At 50.2% G+C, this 21,529-nt stretch overlaps 1 protein-coding gene across 4 annotated transcripts in view; it reads left to right on the top strand.

The window, feature by feature from the left end:
• The window catches only part of ANK1 (ankyrin 1), a 90,382-nt gene that overhangs the window by 63,442 nt on the left and 5,411 nt on the right, over positions 1 to 21,529 (top strand). Inside the window, exons 37-43 of one of the 4 annotated variants that reach the window (XM_080929002.1) lie at positions 1,671 to 1,802; positions 2,674 to 2,820; positions 10,720 to 11,257; positions 14,134 to 14,410; positions 18,705 to 18,788; positions 19,740 to 19,877; positions 20,092 to 20,216. In XM_080929002.1, coding sequence (XP_080785128.1) covers positions 1,671 to 1,802; positions 2,674 to 2,820; positions 10,720 to 11,257; positions 14,134 to 14,410; positions 18,705 to 18,788; positions 19,740 to 19,877; positions 20,092 to 20,190 — 1,415 coding nt within the window. In that variant the 3' untranslated portion in view covers positions 20,191 to 20,216. Of the gene's footprint in view, positions 1 to 1,670; positions 1,803 to 2,673; positions 2,821 to 10,719; positions 11,258 to 14,133; positions 14,411 to 17,676; positions 18,133 to 18,704; positions 18,789 to 19,739; positions 19,878 to 20,091; positions 20,217 to 21,529 lie in introns of those variants that run through there. The other 3 variants (XM_080928999.1, XM_080929000.1, XM_080929001.1) reach the window with 3 other exon arrangements.

Here is a 21,529-nt window from a genome sequence, read left to right as displayed (position 1 = left end):
CTGGACCTAAGCTGGCTTGAGACACCTTTGAAAATAAACATCAGATTTTTATATCTAATAACAGCAACTCTTGAGGTGACAGCTGCCTTTGGATGTCTTGGTTTGCCTTATTTTATTAGTGGGAATGTGAAGGCCCAGCTTAATAAAGCAAGTTTGTTAGCTGGTAACAGGACACAGAAAATTGAACACACAGTGGACTGTGCCCACTGACTTCTCAGAGCCACAAAATACCCTTTGGGGGGGGGGAGCTTGCTGTTGGGAAAGGGTAGAAAGGTAAGGCCTCCAGATGTTTAACTTCTTCTCTTTTGCCATAGCTGAGCCAGGTTACAACATAGCTGACGTGATTTAAAGGGAGACGAGGTAGCCTCAGGCCCTGTAAACTGCTGGGCTCCCTCTCGACACTCATTGTTCTAATGTTTATGTGAATGGACATCCTGCACACAGTCAGCCTGCACAGCATCTTGGATGACTCAGACACCACAGCAGGAACTTGCTATAAACCCTAGAACAGGAATTCAGAATTAGGAAACTATCCATTCCTTAGGCTAGTTAGACTAGTTCTATTTCCTGCTTGGTGTGTGTGTGTGTGTGTGTGTGTGTGTGTGTGTGTGTGTGTGTGTGTGCATGCACTCGAACACTCTCGAATGTGTATGAGTGTGTGTGAATGTGTGTGTGTGTGTTTGAGTGTGAGTTTGAGTATGTGAGTGTGTGTGAGTATGTGTGTATGAGTGTGTGTGTGAGAATGTGTGTGTATGTGTGAGTGTGATTTTGTGTGTGTGAGTGTGTATGTGTGATTTTGTGTGTGTGAGTGTGTGTGTAAATATATGTGTGTGAGTGAGAGTGTGAGTGTGAGTTTGTGTGTGTGAGTGTGTGTGTGATTTTGTGTGTGTGAGTGTGTGTGTAAATATGTGTATGTGAGTGAGAGTGTGACTGAGTGTGAGTTTGTGTATGTGAGTGTGTGTATGTGATTTGTGTGTGAGTGTGTGTGTAAATATATGTGTGTGAGTGAGAGTGTGAGTGTGAGTTTGTGTGTGTGAGTGTGTATGTGTGATTTTGTGTGTGTGAATGTGTGTGTAAATATGTGTATGTGAGTGAGAGTGTGACTGAGTGTGAGTTTGTGTATGTGAGTGTGTGTATGTGTGTGTGAATATGTGTGTGTGAGTTTGAGTGTGAGTGAATGTGTGTGTTTGAGTGTGTGTGAGTGTGTGAATGTGTAGATGTGATAGGCGTATTCTGACTTGCAGTCACCTTTTCAGTTCTTCATACTTAAGTACTCTGATATATTTTTTCCTTCTCATCACTTACGAGCAGTCACAATAAAAATAACAGGGAGTTGCTCTAGTAACCTCCAATTCTTGGAGGACAGCCAGTGGCCACCTGTGCAAGGCAGTGTTTCAGGGACCCTGAGCTATAGCTCCTTTACAGGTTGGGGACTCCCCCGCCCTGTGTGTTGAGGAAGCTCAGTCTCATCACCTCCTCGGTGAAGCCATGGAAGAAGAGAGAATCTTGCTGTATTTATCCATCCATCTCTCCTTCTGTTTCCATGCCTCATTCACAGGGAAGGCAGGGAGGTGGATACTTATCAGCACCAAATCCTTCCTGGTGGGAAAGACCCCCAGATTTAATCATAAACTCAGCACTCACACTGGCTCTTTGTTCTTTGCCTACAGAGCTGGCCCGGGAGCTGCAGTTCAGTGTGGAGGACATCAACCGGATCCGTGTAGAAAACCCTAACTCCTTGTTGGACCAGAGTACAGCCTTGCTGACCCTCTGGGTGGACCGTGAAGGCGAAAATGCTAAGAGTCAGTACCACTCAGCCAACTCTCCTACTAGATAGACCGCTTCCTCACCAGAGTCCTTTCAGACCCCTGCTGCTGCTGACCATGGCTGACCTTGGACTTTCTCTCTATCTGTCTCTCCTCTCACTTCTCACAGTCCTGAGGTTCCCCTGGGCAAACCTAACAGCATTATCAGTAGCTCTAGCCCTCAACGCTCCCCATTCTCACTGAGGTGAAAATTGCCCAGGACCTCTGAGAAGAAGGTGTTATAGGATGTAGGACTATTGTTTTCAAAGCATCCCTGTTGGATTTCTGGACTGAATGAGTGCTGTATGGTGTCAAAGCAGAGGGGTGGGCCTGTCATAGTCTGGTTCCACTCTTGTCCTCTTAGAAACTCCTCTTGCCTGGGCAAAGATCTGTCTTACTCTCTTTGCAGCCGTCACCCCAAAAGCCTGCCCTGTGCACTTCAAAAGGACAGCTTTTCACCTTGTTTTCTCTTTACTCTTTTAGCTCTCTCTCTCTCTCTTTCTCTCTCTCTCTCTCTCTCTCTCTCTCTCTCTCTCTCTCTCTCTCTCACACACACACACACACCACCTACTTTTGAGTGCATCTGGCTTATGCTCAGAAGAACCATGTACGAGGCCTTGGGCTTCATCCCCAGCATCAAAAGAAGTGAATCAAGCAAGCAAACCAAATAAAACAAGCTACAAACAGCCACTGTTGGGTTTTGGTAAAGACCTGTTGTATAAAAAGATAGTTCATTCAAAGGGGAGAACTATTTCTCTCCCCCAGACGTCCTTCTGTCCCCTGTCCATTAGGCTTACGCAACAGTCCTGGCTACTCTAAAATCATCTGAATTCGCTTCTCAAGTGCTTCCGTTTTTCTCTCCGAACAGTGGAGAATCTGTACACAGCCCTAAGAAACATCGACAGAAGCGAGATTGTTAACATGTTGGAGGGCTCCGGCAGGCAGAGCAGAAACCTCAAACCAGACCGAAGGCATGGGGACCGGGAGTACTCATTGTCACCCTCCCAGGTGAATGGTGAGTGTCTTGTGACATCAGCCCAAGGCTGAGCTGGGGCCCCACCTTCCAGGTGTCAGCAGTAATGGCTCTTTCCCACGACACTTCATTTCCCCCCAAACCATCTCTCCCTCCTGCTAGTGGGAGGGTTGCTTGTCAGTTATGAACTCCTTCCACCAAGGAGAGCAGAGGCAAGTGAGAGAGACAGGAGACATTCACCTGAGGAGTGGGCATTCTCCTCCAGGATTGCCTGCTCTGTGCCCACATGTAGAACAGTTTCTAGGCCCTCACCACCGGCCCCTGGAACCAAGGTTCCAGAAGGGTCTGGTTTGGCAAGAAAGAGTTTGAGTCTGGGAAGAAGTTGTCTAGGCTCCTGTCCTAGATTCTCTAAGCTTTCTGTTTCACTCCTCACAAGACATGGGTCCTCTCAGTGTTCTGTCCCTGTCTGCGGAGTAGTCCGTGAATAGGAGTCAAGGGGTGCTGAGGCTCTGGCCCAAGGACTAGTGGAGATCAGCTGATGGTGTTCAGAACTCCACTGTGAACTCTCAGGACTAAGGGTGTCCCTCCTTGAGCCCAGTCTCTCTTCCTTGTCACTCTGTCCCTTTTGCCCCACCTTATCTGTTTCCCTGTGCTCTTTAGTATGGTTCAACATGTCAGGGGCCCCAGTGTGACCCTGCCCAAGGAGATGAAGCCCAGGAGACCTGAGCCACTGAGGCCTGCACTTTCCATAAAGCAGCAGTGTAAGCAGCCGCTGTCATGAAGAGCAGCGCCTGGAGGTCCCAAGGCCTTTGTCTCTGTCCACTCACTCTTTTCCAGTGGACATGAGTGGGGTCCCACTTCCACTCTGGCCAGTGTAGGGGCACAGAAGCCTGGACATTAGGCCCTTCCTGCCTTCTGGCCCTCATAGAGTAGAGACATCTCTTCATCTTTAGAAACCGGGCTAGATTCCAGGCTGCTTACTAACTCTGAGAATCTTGTCAACTGCGGGACGTGTCTTCTGGTATCCCATCCCTCACTAAGCACAGCTATGAGGTGACAGCAATGCTTCCCAAGCTGTTAGTTGTAAAGGGTATCCTTAGCTGTGTACATGTGGGACACAAAGACACCCAAGTCGAAGCTTGTGGTACCACCAGGAACCAGGGAGACAGGGTCAGGTGAGTTCTAGACTAGGCTGGACACAGGGCTTCCTTCTGTGCATGCCCCCCCCATTCTCTCTCACGTCCTGTGTCTCCTGAAATGTGCTGTCCAGCCCCGTTGGGTATGGGGCTCATCTATCAATCATGTCCTGTCTGTTTCTTTCTGCCTCTGACCTCATCCTGACTACTCATTCTCTTGTACTTCCTGTTCTCCGCTGTCTCTGCCTGGCCAAGTGTATAGAACTGTCAGATTTCACAAGTGCATGTCACAGAGGACTCCTAGTCACCCCCTCAGCCTCACTCCCACCCCCTTCATGGCTGTCTCCATGAGCATCTGTTGCGTGTGCATGGCGTGTTGTCTGCGTTGCCTTGTGGCGGCTGCTGATGCGTATGCTCCACCCACTCTTCAGATCCAGAGGGTTCCAGAACAGTGATCCACGGCTATGGGGATTGTAGCTGTCCTTTAGGAACCTGGTTGGAACCCTATGTGGAGCCCTTATGTAGGCCAGCTCCCTCTTCACAGAAGGACAAAGGGCAGCTGAGAACATCTGTAAGCTTTGGGAAATGCATGTGCCTAAACATTGGATCTTTGGTGTGAGCGATGGGCTTCTTGATATTGCCGTACTATGCCAGCTGAGTTAAATCCACTGATTACTTTTATGCCTTAAGTTAACTTAACATTCATGGAACTGCCAGACCCATAGTGTATCTTGGGTCTGAAGAAGGACTATTGTCTCCAATCAGCCCAGAAGAGTGTTGACACCTCAGCAGGCCCAAGTCCACAAGTGGGACCAAGTCTCTGTGTGCTCTGTGTCTGGTGATAAGGCTCTGTTGCAGTTGGCCAGCCCATTTGGCTAATACTTTTTTAAGCACCAACTACACGTTAGGTGCCATTCTAGGAAGGGAGTGAAGTCAGTTCTCAGACAAGATGAGAAAACAGAATTCTACCTTTGTGAAATCCTCTGTACTGAGAGCCCATGAATAATATGTGTGGGAATAAATAGTGTGTTCTATGGGATATGGGAGTAAATAGGCCAAAATAAGGGGACTGTGGGATAAAGTAGTGTTGGGGGCTGGTTGCATTTGGAAAAGGTACAAAGAAGATGAGGGAATGAGCCGTATGTAATCAAGAAGGAAAGAACATTCCAGAAGGGTGGTGTGCCTGGTGGATTCGAAGATAGTGAAGAACAGAGGAGGTAGGACAGTAGGTGAGAGGCAGAGAAATGACAGAGGCCTAGGGGGCATCAGGAAGCTGAGCATAAGAGTGTCAGAGGAACACTGGGTTCTGTGTGGTAGGGTTTCAGCAAAAGAACATCATCTTCAAAGGCTTCCTCTCCCTGCTTTGCTGAGTTTAGATGCTTCTGTGCAGCACTCTGAGCCTCATGCACTAAAAACCCACAGATCTCCAGATGAGCCTAGGCTCTAGAGCCTGCAGGCATGTTGATCTCAATGGGGGCAGATACCATACACTGATCTTTGGCCTGATCCTTTTGCTTCTATGTGGTTGTCCTGCCCGTATCCCTGTCCCAGGAAGACTGTCTCACATCTGGTATCCTTCTGGCTTGAAACAAAAGGATGTGAGGGATCAGGAAAGCAGGGAGGAAGAGGCACTGGCCCCCTACACCATCTCTGAGTGTCCTCTGACAAGTCCTCAAGGTCTCTGCCTGTCCTGGTACCAGCCAAGACCTACACATTAAGATTGTCACCATCACCTCAGTTTCTGAGAGGTTTGCCTCCTTCCTCTGCCTGTCTCTATCTGAAGCACAGGGACTCAGGGTCGTGCCTGCAGAAAAGGAGAGGGCAAGGGGAGGAAAGTGGGGGTTTTTTATTTGAGAGGGATCTTCCCATGACTGCTTTTCCTGACCTATATGCCTGCACTGTTCTGATAGAGAAGAGCTAGCCCAAAGGCTAGTTACCTTGTCCTACATAAGAGAGGACCACCCAGACCCATGGAACAAGCACAAAGGGGAAAATGCCTACAAGAAAAAAAAAACACAACAAAACCTAAAAATAATCCCATGCTCCTAAAAATAAATAAAACCTTATATATTAAAAAAAAAAAAGCAGACACCTCGTACCCATCAGCTCCATCTGTCTTGATGAAGCATATTATATCTAGTTGGAAATAAAATGTACTTCATTTATATCAATTTGTAATGATGCTGCCAGGGATGGTGACTCTTATCTGGGTCCAGGTTACCTGTCCACACCGTTTGTCGGCTACTAACATTGAGCTAAGAGGGAGGTCACAGCATCTGGGTTAGTGCAGACCCAGGGCAATGAGCTGATAGGCAGAAAGGTCACCTGCAGTCCCTCCCAACTCTCACTGGACTCAAGAAGCCAAAGCACGCGTGATCTGCCAGTAGAACCTCCTCGATAAACCCAAGAATGAGATGACACCAGAGGAGCTGCAAACGTGGGCAGAGAAGGAACTTAACACAGGTTCACCATGTTCACATCGTCAGTCAAAAACAACATGAAGGGATCACCAACCCCAGCAAGAAGCTCCTGGGCTTGAGGAAGCCCTCAAAAAGCAATGTAACATGGGGCTGGAGAATGTGAAGGAGATGTGGACCCAGGTCCCTGACAAGGCTAAGAAGTAGTCCCTAGGAGTCAACAGGGACCTGATATAGAGGAAAAACCACCTGGAATCCCACTCTCCTCTTACTCAACGCGAAAAGGTACAGGCACATGTAGGGAGGACTCCCACTGAGGGAGGACTCAGGCATTGTAGCCCCGGGGAAAGGAAGAAAGGAAGGGGAAAGGAAGGCAAGCTGTTGGCTTACTCTGCTTCAGGCCTTATGTATGTGACTGCTCTCTGATCCTCCCAGAAGGCCTATAGATTGGAAAACAGGTTGCTGACCCAAATGGGACAGGACCCTGGAATGGCTAGCACTTCTGAAACTTAGGACTAAAGTAGCTCTTCCTAGCATCATCTCCACCCTTGGCCTAGTGACACATCCTCTGAAGGTACATAGGCCATAACGATCATGGCACCTCACTAAGAGTGATGCTCGTCACATCTGTTCCACGGTTGCTGAGATTCTCAGATCTAAGTCTGAGTGGGTGGGTACTCAGAAAATGGGGACATCCTGAAAGCAGTCACCTAAAATGACAAGAGCAGAAATGATATGTGTGTTTTCTCCACTCACACCTAATTCGGATGAAATTTCCACTTGCATGAACACCATGGAAGCTTCAAGATGAAAGAGTTGCAGATGATTCCCAGAGCCTCTGATGTTTAGGGGGAACATAAATATTGATGAGACTCCCAGAGGTGATAGAATGGCTATGTCTGATGATATGTTTATGATGTACCACTTCTTGCCAAGGTTTGGGGATTAGACATACCACCCCTTTCAATGATGCTGCCCAAAGCTGGAGACCCATCTACGTAGCAACACTTTGCAAGACATTGGATGTGAGAAAGTGAGAGTCAGTGTGTCCCTGAGATGCACAAGAAATGTGTCCTTTGATGACTAGATTCTGCTTTGATGACAGCATTCCAGGGAAGCCCAGGTGATCTCCCTGGGTTAAGGGAAGGATGCTGAGCTCCCATAAAACAAAGCAGCTATACTTCAGAAGATATCAGGCAAAGAAAGAGACATCTAACAAGAGTCAGAATGCAGTCAGGTGGTAGTAGCACATGCCTTTAATACCAGCACTTGGAAGGCAGAGACAGACTGATCTCTGTGAGTTTGTGGCCAGCCTGATCTAGAGAGTGAGTTCCAAGACAGAGAAACCCTGTCTTAAAAAACAAATGAACAAAAATAAAAACAGAGAGATGGAGACAAAGAATCAGAACACTAGAGTCCCTTGGAAGATCTTCTACAAATGTCAACTGACTATTCTGGGTGGCTAATTCAGACATCAGCTAAGGTCAAAGATGGTTCATGCTTCAGAAAATAAAAGCAATCAACCAAAGCTTGAACAATGTGTAAGATCTGCCTAAGAAACCCTGAAAAGAAAACAAAACAAGAGCAAACTGCTTCCCAAACAAACTGCTATAACAGAACAGCAGCCAAAGATGTGCAAAGCAGCAAAAACATCCAGCACCCAAAAAGGGCAAAACACATGATTGTCTGGCAAAGATGACCGGAAACCAGAAGCAGGAAAACTGAAACGGTACTGAGGAGGGAAAGACGAACCGATACAGACAAGCAGACAAGGATGGCAGGAAGGTGCAAGCAACTGTGATTTTATATTCAAACCATCGTTCCAAGTGGAAGTCAGTGGCAGAGCGTTTGCCTAGCGTGCACAAACGCTCTGTCACCAGAAATACAGGAAGGAGAGTAAAGATGTAAAAGTGAGCTATGGGACAATTCCAAAAGCATATGTGCGTCTGTGTGTACACATATATGTATATGTACATATATGTGTGTATGTGTACGTGTACACATATGTGCTGAAAGTATTCTAGATTTGATGAAAATGATAAATATGTTGATACAGTTTCATGATCCCCCATATATAGGAACTATATTGAGGCATAAAATAAGCAAACTGGTGTAAAAGGAAACCAAGATGAGAATAATAGGTGTGTCATAGAACACAGTGTGAGCAAGCAACCGGGTTTAAAGTAAAACACACCGTCAAAGAAGCAAGACAGGCATGGCTCAGAGCATGCTTAGCAGTAAAGTTTACCTAGAATATGTGAGACTTAGGGTCATTTACCAGTGGTGACAGAGAGGACAGGGAGGAGATTGAAAACAGGAGGGGGGATGGGGAAATGGGGAGTAGGGGTTATACATACACACACAGATATATATATATATATATGTATGTATGTATGTATGTATGTATGTATGTATGTACTCTTTCAATCTCAGGGCTCAAGAAACAAGGTAACAGGCAGATCTCTCTGTGTGTAAGCCCTGTCTGGTCTAGTGAGTTCCAGGCCAGTCAGGGTTACATGGTTGAGACTCCTTCTCAGAAGAGGAGGAAGAGGAGGAGAAGGAAGCAATTTCAAAGCCAACATGAGCTACATAGCAAGCTGGAAGCCAGTGTGGAATATATAGTAAGGAGAGGGAAAAACATGAGTTTAGTGAGCATGCCTATAATCTCAGCATTCAGAAGGGGCAGAAAGTGGGCCTCACGTTTCAGCACAGCTTGATTTATATAGAAAATTTCTGGTCATCCATATACATGATGAGACCCTGTCTCAAAAAAAGAAGTTAGAAAGGAAATTAAAGCAAAAATAAAGATTCTCCCAGACGTGCAAAAGCTGAAAGCATTTACTGGGAGACCCACACTAGAAGCAGTATTTAAAAAGAGAACCTGTCTCCGTGTGTGTGTGTGTGTGTGTGTGTGTGTGTGTGTGTGTGTGTCTCCCAGCCCTTTAGCACAGTGCCTGTCATAGGATCGGACACTGGTGAATGTGTTTTGGCTGAGCTCGTGGAGGAGTCAGGATTAAGTGGAGACTGAACGGCTAGACACAAAGAGCATGGGGGAGCCAATGCCCAGAGCGGAGAGCCGCTTGGCAAGCTAGGCCATAAAGGATAAGACTAAAGACTTAGAGAATGAGAATTCCAGCCTGGCGTAGAGACTGGGTACTGGGAAGGGGCTGGCTGACAGAGTCTGGACGTAAGGCTTGGGGGACTAGACCAATAGAAAGCTCCCACTTCACCGTACACACGCACCCAAATGCCACCCCCGCCACACACACACACATGAACCCTTTGTTTCTTGTGGATCTTTAACAATTGTAGGCACATGCTGGGTCCTTAGACACATTGTGCCAGATAGAAAAGTCTGTCTCTAGATTGGCACCTACTCTCCTGAACACGAAAGGACCTCTTTCTGACTTCCAGATGCAGGAGGCTTGGAGCACCTCTGAAGGAACACTGAGGACCACCCAACACACAAACTCCCCGTATGCAGGCATGCCTCTCAGTCCACTTACGGTCACATCCGAAGGCCAGGAGGCCAAGGTCAAAGCCATGCACACTCTGTCAAGGGCTTCTTTCCAAAGCAAAGAGCAAACATGGGAGCAGGCTGCTAGCCTCAGGCTGTACTGGGTCCCTGCGAAGCAGGGCTGGGTGGTAGCTCAGGACTTATGGATAAAGAGCTGCGGGCAGGTGTGCCGGAACCCATGGTGCCCTCTGACCTTGCGCCATTTTTGACCCCTTAGAACCCTCACCTGTGCCACTGTAGATCATTCAGAGTTTGTGGAACCAATATGCACCTTGAGGAAAAGTCACTTCATGCCAAACCAGAAGCCTGTTTCCCACTTGACCACCGCACTGAGGTCTGTGGATGTTCAGTGTACCCTGTCAGACCCCTGCAGGGCAGCCTTGTTACTGACCCTGATCCTGGGTGGGCTGCGCTCTCCCCCACAAGGTACATTCCTAACAGGACTCGAAAGACTGAGCAAACAAAGAGCATCCTTTCCTCCGCCAGCCACGGAGACTGGGGCTTTCATCTGGTGGATCAGGACAGATCGGAGCACAAGTCCTTTGGATAAAGCCTCCTTTATCTAGTGCTCTGAGCTGGCTAAGAATAAATTTCAGACGTGTTTCTTTGCCCTCCAGCAAAGGAGCCCCCTTCTCTACCCTCACCCCCTGGCTGCCCCCATCCAGGTCAGAGCCTTGTTTCTCTTGCCAGGCTGTCCTGGCATTAGCCACAAGGCCTGAGCTTTGGACTTGGAGCTTGGAAAGCCCCCCTCCCCCCGAATGTGCATGCTTCTCTGTGGCCGTGCCTGTGTGTAAGTGTGTGTGGTCCTGCACGTGAGCACGCGTGACAAGAATCGCTTCTGGAGCATGTTGCCCTCTGTCTGCCCTTCCAGGTTACTCCTCGCTGCAGGACGAGCTGCTGTCCCCTGCCTCCCTGCAGTACGCACTTCCCTCTCCACTGTGTGCAGACCAGTACTGGAACGAAGTGGCCGTCCTAGACGCTATCCCCCTGGCGGCCACGGAGCATGACGCCATGCTGGAGATGTCTGACATGCAGGTGTGGTCTGCGGGCCTCACACCCTCCCTGGTCACTGCTGAGGACTCCTCTCTGGAGTGCAGCAAGACCGAGGACTCTGACGCCATCCCAGAGTGGAAGTTGGAGGGGGCACTCTCAGAGGACACGCAGGGCCCGGAGCTGGGCTCTCAGGACCTGGTGGAGGACGACACAGTGGATTCAGATGCCACAAATGGCCTGGCAGATTTGCTAGGTCAGGAGGAAGGTCAGAGGTCAGAAAAGAAGAGGCAGGAAGTCTCAGGCACAGAGCAGGACACAGAGACTGAAGTGTCTCTTGTTTCAGGCCAGCAGCGAGTTCACGCCCGAATCACAGACTCACCCTCAGTGAGGCAGGTGCTGGACAGAAGCCAGGCCAGGTAAGAATGGTCTGGGGATCTCTTCTGTCTTCCTGGGCTTTGGGACCAACTGTCCTGGCACTGGGTTTGGATGCTGCTGTTCATCCCATTCTCTAACCATGAATGCCTCTAAAAGCCACCAGCCATCAGAAAGGAGCTGGGAACTACAATGGGAACTACAAGGCCGGTTTCCTGCCATTTGTGGCCAGCAGGAAAAATCGCAGAGAGGATTTGGGGTTGTGGCTATACCGTGGTGCTGAGACACCAGAGTCCTGTATCTCTGCAGACACTGCCCCCAGCACTCTGCTGAGTAGAGACAAAGGCTCAGTGCTGGCAGAGAAGAGTGCAGGCATGAGTTGAGTGTCTGTCCCTGCACTGATGACCCTTTCTCTGAGTGTGTCCTTTAGATTTCTGAGTCCTCTGTAAAACATGGCTCATGTGGTTGGAGCAGGCAGTACGCACCTCAGACCCATCAGGGGCTCAGGACTGGGAGCTCTGCTCTCTTCTTCCTTCCTGAAGCCTTCCCTGGCCATCCCTGGGATCCTTAGAATGGGCCACTGTGGGAGGAAGTGTTCGCATAAGGAGATGACAAAGAATTCATTTCACTTCCTGAAAACATCCTTTGATTAGTGGGAAGACTTGGCCAGACCGAGTTGTGAGGGTCATAGTGAAATGCGGGCAGCTAGCTGTTCAACACTTCCTGTCTGCTGGGCACTTTCCTGCTAGAGCAGCAGGGTTCTGACCTGGTTGTATCATTTCCTGGCTATGTGAGTTTGGTCAGCATGCAGCGTGGACGGGTACAGTTTATTCACTCACTCGTTAACCATATTTACTGAGCATTTACTATGCACCACGCTCCTATAAAAAGGTAGCGAACAAATCAGAGAAATCTCTCTCTGCCTGCAAGAATGTTGTAGTGACATGTAACTGACAGGCAAGTAAATAATAAGATAGTGTAAATAGAATCGGAGTTATAGCTGTGCTTTGAAGTCACCATGGCTTCATAATTATGGCTTCAACCAAGGCAGCGGCACTCAACAGGCACAGATGTGTCTTGCCGTACCTTAAACAGTGCGGCATAGCAGCCATTTGTGCAGCGTTTCCATCCTATTAGGAATGCTATGTAGAGTCTCCAGATGTTAGAACATGGGAAAGAGGGTGTGTGTGTGTGGTCTGCGTAGAGCTGTGCCATCTCACAGGAGAAACTTGAGCATCCATGCATTTTGATGCCCATGAGGGTCACAGAACCGGTTTCTCTTGGATATTAAGGGATAACCGTAACTAAAATGGAAAATCTGGTAGCTAGGGAGATGGCTTAATACTGAAGAGCCAGCTGTACAAAGATGGGTGATAGAGTTGGACTCCCCAGGACCCACACAAATCTTGGGTGGGTGTGCCTCAGAAGGTGGAGGCACGGGGTTCCCATAGCCTGCTGGCTAGGTAACTGGCCGTATCAACAAACTATGGGATGGGAAGAACCTGCCTCAATGAATATGGTGAAAGAGCCAAAGAGGGTGGTTCTCAATGTTGGTCTAAGGCCTCTGACATGTGCATGCACACACACACACACACACACACACACACACACACACACACATACACACACGCATGAGCTCCCATATACACACGTGTCCATACGCATGCACACAAGCACATGCACACATGCAATAACACATGAGCATGAGAATGTGGAAAAAAACAGGAATTTTTAAATGAAAAGGTAAAAATAAACCACAAACAGAAAATTATCTGAATAGTGACAGGCGACGGAATAGAGAGAGGCGAAGCAGGGAGCGGGTCGTGAGGTGGGGCTTTGAGTGGAAAGGAAGTGACCAGAATTACAGACGAGGTCACAGAGGAAGCCCTGAGTGGGCAACAGTCCCACAAGACTTCAAGGGATGAAAGGGTGAGCCACCGGTGTAGAGGAAAGCATCCCCGGGGTGTAGGCTGCCGGGTAGATTGTACCTGGCTTACACCAGTGACGGTGAGAAAGAAAGCCATTGCTTCTGGGGCAGAGCAAGGATGAAAGCAGGAAGAGAGCCAGGCTTGACATATTAGGCTGTGGGGTCCCCAAAGCCTGTGGCTGCCTCTGGGTGAGGCAGAGGGTCACTGGTGGAGGGCTTTGCCCAGAGGAGAAACTGATGGGGACCAGGAGACAGCATTGAGAGTGGTTGGGTTCTGGACATACATGGAGAATAAGAGAAAACAAAGGGACACCGAGGATCAGGTGTCCCTTGCTGGTGAGTGACACAGGCACAGGCGTGCTCTGGAACTTCAGAACAACCATGGAGAATCCATGAGGAGGTCAGGTAGAACACGTGTAGTGGACAGACCTTACATGTGGATCTGAACCTTAGGTTGCTCCGAGGTGTAGACGTCCTGGAGGTTAGGAAGGGCTAACAGGGGCTTCTGAGGACTTTCCTGAGAGGAAGGAGGAAGCTAGGCACGTGGTTCTCCGGAATCCACCAAAGAGCACATCTGGAGGAGAAAAGAGAGGTTGCTTTGCCAGATTCGGACTGTCCCGTGTGAGTGAGCTGGAAGGTAGAGGGGAAACTAGACGCAAAGGTCTGGAGGATATGAGGTAATGGGTATGGAGAACCCACCACCCAGTCATTACTGTGAGAAAAATGCTCTGGGAGCTGGAGAAGGGAGAAAGTCACATAAAGGGAGGGATCCTGGATCCATGGCCTCTCCAGCTAGAAGCACAGATAAGTCACATATGCATCTTCATGGGCCAGTCACAGTCTCTCAGCCCCCGGGGTTGAAGGACACTTCAGGCTGTGTCCTCAATAAGCTAAGGTCAGTGGGGAAGGGAGCAATATCTGAGACCTGAGACTGAAGAGGAACAACTGTCCTTTCTCTTTCCCTGGCCTCCTATCACCTGTCCTGGACCCCAGAACACTGGACTGGGATAAACAGGGTTCCACAGCGTCACATGCACAGGAAGCCACACAAAGTTCCTGGCAAGAGGAGGTCACGCAAGGCCCACACTCGTTCCAGAGAAGGATCGCCACCATCCAAGGGCCGGAGCCCGGCGCCCTTCAGGAATATGAGCAGGTGCTGGTGTCCACCAGGGAGCGTGCGCAGAGGGGGCCACCTGAGACCGACAGCCCCAAGGCTGGCAAGGAACCAAGCCTCTGGGCATCCGAGAGCGCCTTCTCTCAGGAGATGCAGGTGAGAGCCACCGAGAGGCGCTTCTCTTCTCTTTTTATGTGTTTGCTCTTTATTTAGGGTGGACATATATATATATGTGTGTGTGTGTGTGTGTGTGTGTGTGTGTGTGTGTGTGTGTGTGTGTGTGCACATGATGTAGGGATAGGCGTGTGTGCCACATCATGTATGTGGAGGTTAGAAGACAATTTTTTTTAAGAGTCGTTCCTTTCCTTCCACCTCTACACGGATTCTGGTAGTTGGACTCAAGTCAATAGGATTGTACACCCTACGCCGTCACCTGCTGAAGTTCTTTCTGGTTTCAGAAGCTCAGGACTCGGGCCCTGAGTGATGACGTCACTTTCTACCCGTTAGCCATCTTGACTTCTTTGAAAGGGAGGGGCTCACACCACAGTGATCGGCATCTCTTCCCATAGCTGCAGTGCATTCCACACTCACACTCAACTGCTGGTGTCACCATGTGTCACAGGCCTTGCCTGTGCAGTGGGATTTGGTGACAGGAAGCCATGGCCTTCTACTTGGCTTTTGTCTTCTTGTATTTGTGCTTCAGCTTTCGGTTTGGAAACACAATGTAGCATGGGGGGTGGGGTCTCCTCTGGAGTGTTGTGATGGTGGGTGTACACCATGACTCCTGGCTGTGTCCAGCACACTCTAGAAAGAACCTGGGGTTGAGAGAAGCGTGTGCTAAGAACTCCGGTGGCCACACAGGAACCACTGTCTCCGGTCTGTGTAACCATGTTCCAGGGCTGTGTTATCCAAACCCCCATGTCGCCATTGGTGATAAAAAAGAATGAGCAGGGGAACCCCCCACCCCCGCACTCCCCTGGACTTCTGCACTCTAGGTGGCCTCTGTGTTCTGGGGAGATAGGGTAGCAATAGCTCCCTTCCCTCCAGGATGTCATTCTGGGGCTCTCCCTCTAGCCATCCTGGGCCCCTTCTCTCCCTCCCATGACCCTACCCCCTTTCTCTTTGGTTTTGTCTTTTGTTGCCTTCCCTCCCACCCTCCTTCTCCACTCCCAGTCCCACAGCTACCCAGTCTTCACAGGCACCCTCATCCTCTCTCCCCACAAATTATTTTGAGCAAATGCCAGGCACCTCTTGTGTTTTCTTGCTTTGTGCATTCTGTAATGGGTGTGTATAAGACACATGTGACCTGTGTCCCTCACCCAGCGCAGCGTCCTCAGCCACCATCACGCGTGCCCACCTCACTTCCCTTCTCCTATCCTTTCTCTCCTTTCTTCTCCCTTACAGAGTACCTTTGGTGCTCTGAAGACTGGTTCTCCAGTGTTCCTGAGATGCTGCTCTTAATCACTGCTAGGAATCACAGAGTTTGGTTTAGAAAGCCAGTCTGCCAAGTGTGTGCTGCCACAAGTCAAGCAACATGCCATGTTTTGAGCCACAGACCCTGCCTTCCCAGCTGCTCCTCCCTACTAGCTGTCCCGGTTACCCATTCCTGTCTCACCGGCGAATAAAAGCTCTGTCCAAACACAGGTGATGGTCACCAGAGAAAAAGCCATTCACAATGCCTCCCCTGTGCCCCTGTCCACCCGTGGAGGAGAGAGGCTGAGGAGAAGAGAACATTCGAGAAGTAATTTGTCCAGATCTAGAGCGTGTGTTTGACCCCTGGATTATACAGGAGGAAAGCACAAGGAAGAGGCCAAGGGCCACAGGACCAACTAGAGCTGGGAGCTCCCAGAGCTCTTGGTTCCCAGACCTGCATTCTGTGGCCTGAGCGAGTGCACAGGGTCATGTAACCAGCTTAGAAATGGAGATGTCACTTGTATTGTGAGGCCCACCGGACGGTTGGCTGCTCCCCAGTGTAGATGTCTGACAGACTCCCAGGGATGATAATGAGCCCTTTGAGGGAAATGGTTTGCTGAACTCTTATTCACTAGTACTTCCATTAAACCTCTTTGTCTTTGGGATTCATAGTGTGAGTACTAACCTAACTAATTCTTCTAGGAACTGGGTGGAAATAGGAAACGTCCAAAGTTGATCTCTCTCTCTCTCTCTCTCTCTCTCTCTCTCTCTCTCTGTGTGTGTGTGTGTGTGTGTGTGTGTGTGTGTGTGTGTGTGTGTGTGTGTGTGTGTGTACATGCTAGGATCAAGCACACAGGGCTTCGGACATGTTCTACAAATCATTCTGTCTCTGTTCCACCCAAACAACCCTAGATTCTTCTTAGCTCTGCTATAAACAAAGATTCTCTTGCGGCCTGTAGGTTTTTGTACGCTATGGGGATTTTATATTTCCAAGCATTTTCCACCTGACATGAAGATTTTTGGGAGTGATAGAGGTATGGGATCTCTCTCACCTACTTAATCTTCTTATGTAGATGTCCTGCCATGACTCCACAACCTTTGACCTTTAGCTAAAATGGGAAAAACTAAAGACCTGGTAGGATGGTGGACGTGACCGCCTGTGAAACAGGCAAGTGCCTGCAGGGTGGAGCACACACTGGGTCATGCTTGTCCTTGTCACTCACAGTGGCCTCGTTCACCAACCCTGTGGAAGGCACCCAGCACACTAAAGAGCACCCAGGAAAGCACAGTGATCCTTGTCTCACGAGTGAGAAAACCGAGGCCCAGGAACAGATGACTGATTTTCCTGAGCCCCCATAGTGGTGATCTATAGCTTTAGTTTGCGGTGTCCCTAGCCTGGGTTCTCCATGCTGGGGTGGGCTAACGCTCAGCCTGTAACAGCCTGGTTCCAGACTGTGAGATCCTCAGCTGCTGCCTTAATTGCTTTTGTGAATCCATCCTCTGAACACAAGTGTGATGAGAGAGAGTCCTGTTCTGTGAGCCTCTCCACCCCAGCCTGAGGAAAGCCTTTGAGCTGGGCCTTAAGTAAGCACCAGGTATACGCTGACAGGAACCACAGTGGCCAGCACCTCTTCAGTTGACTATATCTGAACAAATTGCTCACCCACCCTCGGTTGTTTTTTTAAACTCCTAACTTTCCTAGGCATTAAGGGGTTCAGACCTAGCCAATATCATTCTCAACAGTGGCCCACAGAGACACAAAAGGTAGCCACAATCTTGGGACATCTAGTTTTATGGAGTCCCTGAATGAGAAACCTGCCCTCTGGCCCCCATAGACAAGCCCAGTTTCCCTCTCTACAGTGACTCTGACATGTGCTTCCTGAGACCAAGGCACAGCACCTGCTGTCCCCCTTCATCCCATTTGGACAGCTCCAGCAGCTGGCTTGGGAGCTAAAATTACTAAAATTACAGAAGGCTGACGTCCTCTGGAGTGTGAGGAGAGAGCCCAGGCCGTTTGGCAGGAAGGACATTTGGGTCACGCCGTCCCAGCTAAGAGAGTCGCTTGGGGGAGATCTGTTGGTCTCCCGTTTAGAATAAACGGGAGATAAAGAGACAGGATGGAAGGGGATGCTGGGGGCTTCAGGAGTCCAAGAGGAGAATGAGAAATTGGATTTCCACAGCAGCTGGGCTCCTGGTGTCCCTGGTCCCTGGAGGGCCAGGCTGGCGAGGAGAGGGAGGAGAGGAGGATGTGGACCTTCATCACGCAGCTGCTGGTCACTCTGGTGTTGCTAGGCTTCTTCCTGGTCAGCTGTCAGAATGTGATGCATATTGTCAAGGGTTCCCTGTGCTTTGTGCTAAAGCACATCCACCAGGAACTGGACAAGGAGCTGGGGGAGAGCGAGGGTCTAAGTGATGACGAGGAGACCATCTCTACCAGGGTGGTCCGCCGACGGGTCTTCCTGAAGGTAACACCAGGCAAGCGGCAGGGTAGGGGGCTAGAGGACAGTCTGAGGGGACTCTGTGGTGCATGTGTGGTGATGCAGAGAGAATACCAACTCAAGTCAGGAGATAGGACAAGCATGTTAGGGCAGAAGGGCCTCTTTGGTTGCATTCTGTATGGCTGGGAGCCATACATGTGATACCTGCTCAGAACTGCCCCAGTACCCAGCAGTGGGTAGTAGAGAAAGCTCAGCTCTGGGACTTAAGATTTCTGCTGTCATTCTGTGTGTATAGCCAACTCCGGAACTAGAGACACCTCTGGGGCTGTGATGGCTGTGTGGCATTCCCTCCCTAACTTCTCTTGGGGGCCTCCGGGAACTTGCTCCTGTGGGTTCTGGCTCCAGCCTGTCTCAGAGTTTATGACCCAACATGGTGCTGGGACACTGTGGGAGCCCTTGTTCGGCTGGCAGCTATTTACTGAGCTTTGGACTTGATTGACCACGGCTGTTGCCGCCACTGCCTTGTATTCCCTCATCTTCTGCGCTCATTAGGAAAATCCCACTTAGCCTTCTGGGTCTTTCCCTTCCTCTAATTCCAGGGGGATGAGCTTCAGAATATTCCAGGAGAGCAGGTGACCGAGGAACAATTCACAGATGAACAGGGCAACATTGTCACCAAGAAGGTAAGTGCAGACAGAGCCTCTGCGTTGAGGAAAAGCTGGGTGAGACTAAAAGCCGAAAGGGGGGGTGAAGTAGGGGGTGCGGGGCTCAGCTTAGACCAGCTTCTTGCTGCTGCCCTAATAGGGTAGGCAGGCTGTGGCCCACCACCTCAGGGATTCGGGGTAACTCAGGAGAGCTGAAACCTCTGTCTGGGTCCTCTGCAATCAGGATACTAGGGGCCTTATACCTTCAAAGCTTAACTCAGCATGAATAGTTCTAGCTGCCCTATTCTAGAAGGATCAGCTCCTGTGAAACACAGCCCCAGTCCTGTGAAGTCTAGCCCTTAAATGAGCTGTTGGAGGACAGGGAACTGTCCCGGGGAGCTCCCTTGACAGAAGTGTTGCAGGAACTCATTAAACTGGCAGCATACCTCGGCATGATAAGCTTGCGTTGCCTGGCAGGCATTGCCCCATAATCAAAGGGAGGGAGCAGAAGGCACATGTGTGTGTCACTGGGGCTGCTGTTCACATAGGAATGAAGGCCCCCGTCTGTCCTTGCCCCTTCCTAAGGGCCTAAGCCATGGTTTATGTTCATTTCTCATTCTGGATACATGAACAGAGAGCAACGGAGCAGAGGAGACGCAAACAGATTAAAAGTTGCCTCTGTCCTTGGGCACCGGAGAGGCCTGACAGTCAGCACAGGCTTCTGTCCATTCCAAGGGGCAGAATGGGATGCTGGAGGTGTCAGCATGGTGCAAGGCTAAGCCAATGGCTGACGAAGCCCGCCAGCAGCGCTCCCCAATTCAGGTTCCACTGACATTCCCCATAAACGACAGCAGGGAAAGGCTTCTTCTTGGCTCCAAGGGACAGAGGGGGTCATCGCTTCTCCTCCCGATGTCACTGCTGGAGACCTGTTCTTCTCGGACTTTGTCCCGAGGGTGTGACCAGCCCTCCTTCTCTTCCTCTCTTTTCCAGATCATTCGCAAAGTTGTTCGGCAGGTAGACTCATCTGGTGTCATGGACCGCCAGCAGCACGAGGAGGTGATTGAGGGACCCCTGGGAGACCCCGGGGATCTGGACGCGGATATCGAGTCCTTTAGGAGACTCACTAAGGTACTGAGGCGCTGCAGGCCCCTGGAGGCCGCAGCAAGTCCTCCTCTGCCTCACCTCACCTTTGCTCCAGGATGCAATGCTGCCCCCGCTGGCCCCCCAGCTACCTTTCTGGAGGAGGCCAGTGTCCCCACCTCCTCCTCACTTTCCTGTCCCTTCTCACTTCCTGCCCATGCTTGCTCATCTGCCTACTTTCTGTCTCTGATGCTGTCTCCAGGCGGAGCTAAGAGGGAGTGGACTCCAGCCGGACCTGATAGAGGGCAGGAAGGGGGCTCAGATAGTGAAGCGAGCCAGTCTGAAAAGGGGCAAACAGTGACCTCTCCTCAAGTAGCCCCTTGGGAGGTAACCGTGGCCTTCTCGTCCTTGCTGGCATGGTCCTTGATGAGGTAGCTGCTTGCTGCATCCCATCCACCCCAACCTTGCACCCCATCAACGTCAGGGTCCCAGTGCTCAGACTAGCAACTGTCTCTGCCCCCCACCTCCTCTTCCTTTGACACCAGTCTGCTGGAGAGTACGCACAGTCAGGGGCTTGGGCTTATTCTGCTTCTTTATATTTTCCTTTGCCTTTTTTGGTTGTGTTGGGGGTGGAGCCAGAGCCTCATAGATTCTAGGTATGCATTCTGCCTCCGAGCCACACCTCCAATCCCTATGCAATTTAGTTATAAACAGGATCTCTCTTCACAGCCCTGGCGGTCCTGGCACTTGCCGTGTAGACCAGGCTGTCCTAGAACCCACAGGCATGTGCCACCATGCCTGGCTGTCCCAGTATAATGTTAAAATGGTGCTTTAAAGTGTGAAAAATACTTCCCCCTTAGAAACCCAGCACTGGACTCTGTGGCCAGAATGCCGCAGAACAAAGCAGAGACTGTTGATCCTGAGATGTCTCACTACGCAGGGTCAGAAAGCAGGCTAGGCCTGAACCTTAAGGCTTGCTGGCATCCTAACCTGCCATAGCCGTAATTCGCTTACTGTTCTGAGAACAAGGCTGCTCGCTTGATGTCTGAAAAGGAACTAAGTCAGCAGATCCAAAGCATAGGTAATATCTTCTCTGAAAGTGAGGAGGGTCTTCACGGCTAAAGGCTGCACTAGTGTGTGACGGGTGTGCGTCAGGGCAGTGGGCCAGGCTGCGCAATGAAGATCTCCAGCAGGCTGCAGTGCCCGGGAGCCTTGGCAGCCAGCTTGGATCTTGCCCTCCCTGAGGGGTCCTGTACTGAGCTGCCCCGAGTCCTTCACTGTGCTCAGCTCGGGGCAGCTCAGTACAGGATGCGTCGGGGTGGGAGACAGCGGGGAACAAGCAAGCTTCACAGCCCTCCGTCCATGCGCAGCACTAACTGGGTTATTGCTCCCCAGAACTCTCAGGGCCCAGCTTCAGAGCCAAGCAGCAGGCAGGCACTGGTTTTTCTGCATTCTGCAGAAAAAAAGAAAAAAAAAAAAAAAAAAAAAGCAGGGCCCACACAGCCTCCTGGGCCAGCAGAAGTGCTGACTTGATGCTTCTCAACATATCTCAGCACTTGGACAGTATGAGGATTGGCAGAGCGAGAGGAGGGTAAAATTAGCCCTGACTCCTCAGCAGCTTTAAGGAGGTCACGGCGTTAACCCCGGCACTGCCAGGAGGGTCCCACCTGTCTGCTGATTTAAAGGCCAGGATTAGCTCT

This window comes from Micromys minutus, assembly GCF_963924665.1.
Source record: "Micromys minutus genome assembly, chromosome: 14".
NCBI classification, from domain to species: Eukaryota; Metazoa; Chordata; class Mammalia; order Rodentia; family Muridae; genus Micromys; species Micromys minutus.
This window is presented reverse-complemented; position numbering and strand designations above follow the sequence as displayed.